Here is an 8252-nt window from a genome sequence, read left to right as displayed (position 1 = left end):
TATTAATATACCTCCCTATTTATCGCACTTACTTTAATCTTTTAATATAGTATTTTATTCGCCTTTAAAGCGTGTTTATTCGAAAAAAAATCGAGCTATTTATTAAGGCTTTTATAAATTATATTATTAAGCTCGAATTCTTTATTACTTTTAAAGCCACGTATTTTATTATTTTTATAGAAATTAATATTAAATTTATATTTAATATATTTAATTTAATACCTTATAACCTTAACGAGGTCATTAATAAGTTAAATATACGTTTTCGAACGCTTATACTTAACTTATCTCGTTTAAAGACGGTTAATACTTACGACCCTTAAATACTATTTAACCTTTAATAAATAATTAAGCATTTTATTTATATTAAAAAAAGGTGTTTATTTATTAAGGAAGCTTTTTACCGCTAATTTTAAATATAATAAACTAAATAGCGAAAAATATAACTAAAATAGCTTATAAAATAACTTTTATATATAATAAAATATATATATTAAAAAAATTTAATTTAACACTTTTTAAGCGCCGAAAAGCTAAAAAATCGCGAGTTTAATTTAAAAAAGCCTTTATTATTAAAAAATCTTAATAATTATAAAACGAAAAGGTAAAAAAGAAGCGTTTAACGCCCGATAAAAATAAAAATAAAGGTTCATTAAAACGAAGGGCGATTAATAAAAGGCGTTATAATATTTACGGCGAAATAAGTTATAATACGCGAATATATAAAAAAGATATAAAATTAAACGAAAAATCGAATAACGAGTAGTTTTAATTAATTTTAAGCGTTATAATTAAATTAATTTATATAAAAAGGTCGAGAAGTAGAAAAGGTACGTCGTTAAATAATATACGTCGCGTAGTAATAAACCACGTTATAATAAATATTATATAAATATTTTAAAAATTAAAAATAATTTAATTAAAATAATTTAATTTTATAAATATATAATATAATTAATATACTATGAAACTAAATTTTAAAATTAGTTTTTAAATTTTATTTCGATTTATTAATCCTTGTGTAAAAAAGTGGCCAGTTGGAGGGGGTGGCCCGTTGCACCGTTAGCCGGCTTAACTTGCGGGCCCGAGAATGGGCTTATCAGCTAATCAAATCGCCATTCTCAGGTTTACCAGTCGCTCTCGAAGCTACGTCAGCGACTTGCTTGCGACAATGAACCGCGTACTTAAGTGCAAGGCAGTTCGCAATTCCATTCGCGCCACCGCAACACATGATGCTTCCCTATAGACCCAGCCCTTCATCTGTCTCTTCCTGATCAATCGCAAGCTGGCCTGGCAAGCGCTTGCATCGCCATGCTTTCCCGCCCAATCCGTCCTCTGAGTAGAGGCCTCTGGGAACATGCGAAGCGGCCGTCGCAACAACCGCCTATCACCACTGCCCTGCGCTTCCTCAATACCGTGCCGACATGCCCTTCGCCAACATGCGACTGCGCCGGAACCCCTGCTATGCCTGAGGGGCTGCCCATCGACAAGACAAGCCCCTTGAACGGTGTCATGGCTAGCTATGCAGAGCAACTGCTGATTTGCACCGGTAAAGACGACTGGCCTTCGCGCATCGAAGAGGAGAACAGCGGCGACAACCTGGCGGCCGATCTGAAAGAGCTCCTGGGCCGGGGCGGGCTCTATAGCGATGTGAGTGTTTGACTTTAGTGCCCTGGACATCGAGAACCTACACTACCGTGCGAAAAAAAAACTCCTCCCTTCTCGTAACAAGTCTTCACGTCCGCCGCCATTCAAGTGACAAGGAACAAGATTTGCTGACGGTAAGTGCTCCCTTGCCTTCTTCCTCGCCGCGTAGCCCTTCCACAACATCTCCGTGCTCAACGCCTCCTTCCCGTCCTCCATCTCGCGGCGGCCCGAGGTGCAGACGACGTCGGCCTACCTGCTCCCGTCCTTCCAGTACGTGCCCTTCCTGCCGCGCGTCTCGTTCGACGCCGTGCACGCGCTCGTCAAGGGCTACCTGCTGCCCGAGAAGCTGCACCCCATGCACGACGGCCTGTCGCCCATCCACAAAGACCGCCTGACGCGCAAAGACGCTTTCCGCCCCTTGCTGTACGGCGTCCGCGACGTCCAGGACGTTCTGGTCCTGGTTTGCGGCCACGGCGGCCGCGACATGCGCTGCGGGCTCATGGGCCCGGCCCTGCAGAAGGAGTTCGAGGCCCAGCTGCCCAAGAAGGGCTACGAGGTGGTGCGCGGCCCCCTGATCGACGAGAGCGTGACTGCGCCGCCCCTGTCCGGCCCCGTTGGCAACGAGCCTCCGTCCACGGCGAGGGTTGGCCTCATTAGTCATATCGGTGGCCACAAGTTTGCCGGTAATGTGATTATATACATCCCGCCGCGGCTGAATACCAAGGACAACGAACCTCACCCGTTGGCTGGCCACGGTATCTGGTATGGGCGAGTAGAGCCTAAACACGTCGAGGGGATCATCGAGGAAACAGTGGTCAAGGGGAACGTGGTTGCCGACATGTTTCGTGGTGCCATCAAGAAAGGCGGCGAAGTCATCAGGTTATAGACATAGATCAGCATCAACTGTTGATAGACTTGTAGAAGGCACGAAGGAGACGTCATTGGGTGCGCTGCTAGAGGCGGCGCTCTATAAACAGCGTCGAGGGTATCTGGCGTATAGAGCAATATGATACAACGAATATCCACACGTGAATAAAAGTGTTTGGTCACCCCAATTGAACAAAAACCGATCTTCCATGGCCACTCCCCTTAATCGGTGCCCTCCTCCCTTTTATGTGTATCTCCGTGAGAACAGTATCACTATCACCCGTGCCCTCTTCCCCCATCACGTCTGGACAGTCGCGCCAGATCTCGAGATCCTTGAGCCTCCCGCCCAAAGCCACTACCGCCATCTGCGCAACCCGAGTCGCCTGCTCCAAGTCGCCCACCTCAAACAACATAATCGTAGGCCGAAGGATCTCTGCTATCTCACAGAGACGCTTGTAGAACACGTCCTCGGGTGCGCAAGCCGCCGGCTCGTTCCGAGGATGCGGCACCAGCGCGAGCCGCGGCTCGAAGTTCCGCACCGAGCGGCCCGTGTCGCGGCTAAAGCCTTCCGTGGAGATGTAAGGGGGTTGGACACCAGAACATCCACGACGTTGTTCTTCTCGTCTTGCTGCTGCTGCAGCAGGAGTAGTGACTGAATCCAATCGTCGGCGAAGATCTCGGCCTGCTCGAACCGAACAAGAGAACCACTACCCTTTTCTGGCGTTGAAAGGTGCTCGCTTGGTCGTGCTAATGATGCTGCTGGCATGAGGCCCTTCGCCACGTTGCTTCGCAGGTTCTCCCTCGCGAGCCGTACCGCGCGCTCCTCGACATCGAAGCCCCAGACCTGGAGATGGAACCGTCTGCGCAGCAGCGTGTAGAGCAGGAGCGGGATGCAGCCCGTGCCCGTACAGAAATCGACGATGCGCAGACTCCTCTTCCCCTCCTGCGTTTCCCTCATATCCTTCTTTTGACCGTCGGGCCCAGTAGCAGAAGAAGCAGAAGAAGAAGGACTCAGGCGTCTCACCACTTCGGACCCCAGCGCATACGTCCACGATTCCGTCTCAGGCCGCGGGATCAAAACGCCGCGCCGGCATTGGATCTCGAGCGGACCGAAGGGCTGCGTGCCCAGGAGATACTGCAAGGGCTCGCCGCGGGCGCGGCGGCGGCAGAGACTGGTTACGGCTACCTTGTTCCTTTCATGGCGATGATGGATTCTTTCTTTCTCTGCTGCTTGGGTCTCGGCGGAACGGGGGGATACGACCTGCTGGCTTGAAGAAGCGGAAGCAAAGACGTGCTCCCGGATCCAGCGCAGCTCGCTGCGCGCCGACTCCAGGTCGCGGCAAGCGGGCAGCAAAGTCGCGAGGTCCGGGGAGATGGAACGGGCTCTTTGGAGGAGAGAGGGCGGGAGACGGGGCATGCCACCTGCTTTTTCTTGTTTAGTTTCGCTTGGTTCCCCGACGCTCGCGGACTTGGAAAACGAGCTATGAGATCTTGACAGTCTGGAAACAGCGATGGATGACGGCGGGAAAGTAGGGGTATGTATGGGTAGTTTCTAACCAGGCTCATGGGGTGCGTGTATATGAAAGATCCAAGGTTATCAGTATAGTCGCGTTCAATTGGGTGGGAAAATCCAACATGCTCCATGGCGGCTTATGCACGCAGGGTCCAGTGGCCGCTAATAAACCCCCAGTAGGAAGTTGAAATAATCCCTTCGGCCAGTATGTATTTATCTGCATATCTGTGCCTTCGAGCTGATCAAGCGATATTGGTGGGACGGAACATGTTTTGGAGGGGGTATTTGCTCAGTATGTACTACAGGTATCGGTCTATCTTCACCTACCTTACAGCTACCGAGATTACAGCAGATAGTTGACCGTTTTACCGCCCTTGACAACAAAGGCTTTCTTTGCCTTGCGGATGTCAAAGTTGGCCAGCTTGGCTTGGGCCTCCTCGGTCTGAAGAATGCGGTCCGTCAGCCAATTTTGGTATTCTTGGCTCTTTTCCTCCATGTCACTCGGCCGATGCGGCACCGTCGCTACACAGCGCATCTTCCCGTTCACCATGACGGCGCACTTTATGTAGTTATGTCCAAGCAGTTCAATGGTGTCGTCCGGCTCCGGCCACGTCGAGTCGAATATGCTCTTTGTGGATGGATACAAAGACCTCCAGCACTCCTCGGCAAACCCTGGTGTGATCGGCGCCATCATACGAAGGAGACGGTTCACGGCAGCGATCTTGACCGTCTGCGAAGCCGCCTTGCTGTCGGTCAAGGTGTTCGTCAGGCCCATCAATAAAGAGACAGTCGTGTTGAGCGAGTAGACCTTCTCATAGGACTTCGTGATCTGGTCGACGGTTTGTTGAGTAGCCCGCCAAACATCGGTGTCGGCGGACCACTGAGCAGCCTGTTCTTCTCCGGCTTCGCCCATCTCTTTCTTGATCTTGGTGAAGTATTCCTTGGCGGCCCACTCCGAGTTTTCCTCTGGCACAGCCCCCAGAGATTGAACGTAGTCGTAGAGACGCCTGAGCCATCTCGTCACGCCCGCAATTTTATCCTCATCCCAGTTTACCACGTCACTCACGGGCGCTTGGAACAACATGTGAGCCCTCGTGGCGTCGGCGCCGTACTTTGAGATGAAGTCGGTTGGGTCTACGCCGTTATGCTTCGATTTCGACATTTTTTCATAAGAAACGCCTGGCTTCTCTCCCGTTGCGACCACCGAGGGCTCCGAGGGGTTGGACAGATCAACCTCGTCTGGCTTCAAAAACCGACCCGAAGTTGGATCGGTGTATGTTTTGCCGTGAACCATACCTTGCGTGATCAGCCGCGTAAACGGCTCTAATATCGATTGGCCATCTTCTTGTCCCAGCTTCTTGGAATACAGGAGATCCACAACAGTTTTGTAGACGAAGCGCGCATAAAGCAGGTGAAGGATAGCATGTTCGACACCACCAATGTAAATATCCACTGGCAAGTGTTCCTTGAGCGCAGCTTCGGATACGGGTATCTCGTCGTTTTGCGGATCTGCGAAGCGCATATAATACCAACTGGAATCGACAAAGGTATCCATAGTATCGGTATCCCTCTTTGCGGCGCCGTGGCACTTGGGGCACGTAGTGTTGATCCAGTCGGTGGCCGTTTCCAGAGGGTTTCCGGACCTTCCTTCCTTCCAGTGATGTTCCACCTTGGGGAGGGTTACTGGCAACTGCTCATCAGGCACAGGCTGAGGACCACATGTGTCACAATGAACGATGGGTATCGGTGTTCCCCAATACCGCTGCCGGCTAATGAGCCAGTCTCGCAACTTCCACTTCACTACGCCCCTGGCCGAGCCGGTCGAAGCCTGGATGGATTCTACAACGGCCTCCGCTGCCTTACTGGACGGTAACCCCTTATGAGCTCCTGCCAGCGACGTCATATAACCAGAATTGAAAAATGGGCCGTTTTCTATGCTGCTGGTCTGGCCATCCTCGTTCGGCGTCACGGCAAACTTGATTGGCTGGCCCGGCTGGTGTGCGCTCCAGAAATTGAAATCCCTCAGGTCATGTGCCGGAACACCCATAAGTGCTCCCGTCTCATAATCACCTCGAACATAAGCTGCGACATAGACCGGAAGATTCTGCTCGTGGTCTGACGATTCTTGAGAAGTGCTCAAGGGATTTTTTGCCGTCAAATAGGGTATCTTGTAGCCCTCAGTGGGGCTGTGAGATGCAACATCGGGCGAGTCCTTGAGGCTATCGATGTATCTTTGCAAGTCAGCATCACTCTCTGCCAGCTTCCGGACCGTGGGAGATATTGGTGAGAGTGCTATGAACTGCGCGGCGTATATCGTCTCCGGCCGGGTAGTATAGACCCTTATGGGCTCGAGGGCGGTGCCAACCCCAGACTCGACTTGAAAGTCATAATGTGCTCCAAAGTCGCGGCCTAGCCAGTTCCTTTGCTGTGCCAGCACCCTCTCAGGCCAGGCCTCATTCTCTGCCAGTGTCTCCAAGTCTTGGAGAAGAGATTCCCGGTATTTGGTGATATGAAAGAACCATTGTTCTAGGTTTCTTTTCTCGACCTTGGCACCGGATCTCCAGGAGCGACCATCGGCATCTACTTGTTCATTGGCCAATACTGTATTCTCGACCGGATCCCAGTTGACCTCGGCAGCTTTCCGACTGGCGAGGCCATTCTTTAATAACAGCAAGAATATACGTTGCGTGTGCTTATAAAAGCTAGGGTCGCAAGTGGCGAACTCGCGAGACCAGTCGTAACTCCCGTTCATAAATTGCAACTGCTCCTTCATGCGCGCCATGTTCTCTTTTGTCCAAGCCGCAGGCTCGACGCCGCGCTCGATGGCGGCATTCTCAGCGGGCAGACCGAAAGCATCCCAGCCCATGGGTAGCAGCACAGGGTGTCCTTGCAACCGCCGAAAGCGCGCGACGACATCGGCTATGGTATAGACTCGTAGGTGGCCGAGGTGGAGCTTGCCCGAGGGGTATGGGAACATGGGCAGTATGTACATGCTCTTCTTGTCGGACGAGGGCTGGCCATTGTCGCGTTTCGCGGCCCCGTCGAGATCACGGCTGGCCGATGGCCTCTTTTCCCACTCCTGTCGCCATTTTGCATCGAGCGCGGGAAGGTTCAGCTGGGTCGCATAATTCCGACGAAAAGTGGGAGCTCGAGGCGCACGAAGGGCAGTACGTGACGATATCAAGTAGTGGCTTCGATAGCCGCGGGCCAATCTAGCAAAAGACTGCATTGGAAGTTTAGCCTGTCATATGGAAACGAATATCATCGTGACCCAAACTAGAGAGTTTGAGAGACCTGACGGAGCTGCGTTGGGGTCGAGCTGACGGGTGAGCTTGACGCTTGCGGAGCTGGAAAGTATCGTGAGCTTTTTCAAGTCTTCGTCATACCAAGAGGGCCACAGCGTGAGCATTGTGGTTTGAATTGGCCAGTAAGACGCGCTGAAAGGCAGAGCTGGGTTGGCACCTTGGCACCCTGCAGATGCTGTTTGGCGTAGTAGTAAAGCCACCCAGCTAAAGCTGTGCGACCGGCCCGTAATTGAGGGGCGGAATTAAGCTTCAGGGGGGCATTGGGGGCAGTAATCAATGGGCACAGACAGCACTTGCAGGGGGAGCTTGCACAGGTTCGCAGGCTTCTGTTTTTGGGGCTTTCGGGGCTCTAGAATATTAGGCCAATGCAGCTGGTCCTGGTGTGCCCCGGCTGTCTGCGCTGATCGTTTGAGGCCTGAAAACGCCTTGTCGATATTGGTCCTGTCTCGGCCAGAAAGCCCTGACAACCTTAAAGTATGTAAGGTATCTATCTCTTCGTTCTACTATTTGAAGCACTATGCTGTGTGGCTATGTATTATACATACTGAGGTATGTATGTCGGCCTGTATACTGACTATTGAATCATCATCACGAGTATACCTTAGGGGGAATGCCACTTGTATTCATTATCATTATAGAAAGCATGGAACAGACAACGCATGATGCAACGAAATAATACAATATTATCGTGATCTGGGTAGCGACAAAGGCAATCTTACGCCTCGGATCCTCCCCTCCAGCAGACCTAGTTCTTGCCCTGGTTCCTGCCTTGATGCCGATAAACATTGTGCTGGCAACAGTGCACAGACTGTTTCGAGAAGGCAGGTCTCAGAGGAGCGATTCTAGCCGGGGGAGGCCGGTGCCAGCGCCAGTGCCAGCCAGCAGCATCAAACAACCACACGCTACCGCTACCTAAACAA

The 8252-nt window shown here is 51.1% G+C and overlaps 3 protein-coding genes across 3 annotated transcripts; 1 reads left to right on the top strand and 2 right to left on the bottom strand.

Annotated features, from left to right (window-relative positions):
* Positions 1-1311: 1311 nt before the first annotated feature.
* On the top strand, positions 1312-2533 carry PG986_001055 (Sucraseferredoxin-like protein; the record flags this gene model as incomplete). The annotated part of the gene is made up of 2 exons (XM_066837277.1): positions 1312-1650; positions 1817-2533. The coding sequence occupies 2 exons, from the start codon at positions 1312-1314 to the stop codon at positions 2531-2533; spliced, it is 1056 nt and encodes a 351-aa protein (XP_066706170.1).
* Positions 2534-2950: 417 nt separating this feature from the next.
* Positions 2951-3931, bottom strand: PG986_001054 (S-adenosyl-L-methionine-dependent methyltransferase; the record flags this gene model as incomplete). Its single annotated transcript, XM_066837276.1, has 1 exon — positions 2951-3931. The coding sequence occupies one exon, from the start codon at positions 3929-3931 to the stop codon at positions 2951-2953; it is 981 nt and encodes a 326-aa protein (XP_066706169.1).
* Positions 3932-4370: 439 nt separating this feature from the next.
* PG986_001053 (Leucine--tRNA ligase) lies at positions 4371-7256 on the bottom strand (the record flags this gene model as incomplete). Its single annotated transcript, XM_066837275.1, has 1 exon — positions 4371-7256. One exon carries the CDS (start codon positions 7254-7256, stop codon positions 4371-4373), a length of 2886 nt encoding a protein of 961 aa, XP_066706168.1.
* Positions 7257-8252: the final 996 nt, after the last annotated feature.

The sequence above is a fragment of the Apiospora aurea genome (assembly GCF_038362705.1).
Source record: "Apiospora aurea strain CBS 24483 chromosome Unknown utg000001l_segment0_segment0, whole genome shotgun sequence".
NCBI classification, from domain to species: domain Eukaryota; kingdom Fungi; phylum Ascomycota; class Sordariomycetes; order Amphisphaeriales; family Apiosporaceae; genus Apiospora; species Apiospora aurea.
Note: the sequence above shows the minus strand (reverse complement) of the source record. Positions and strands in the feature narration are given on the sequence as shown.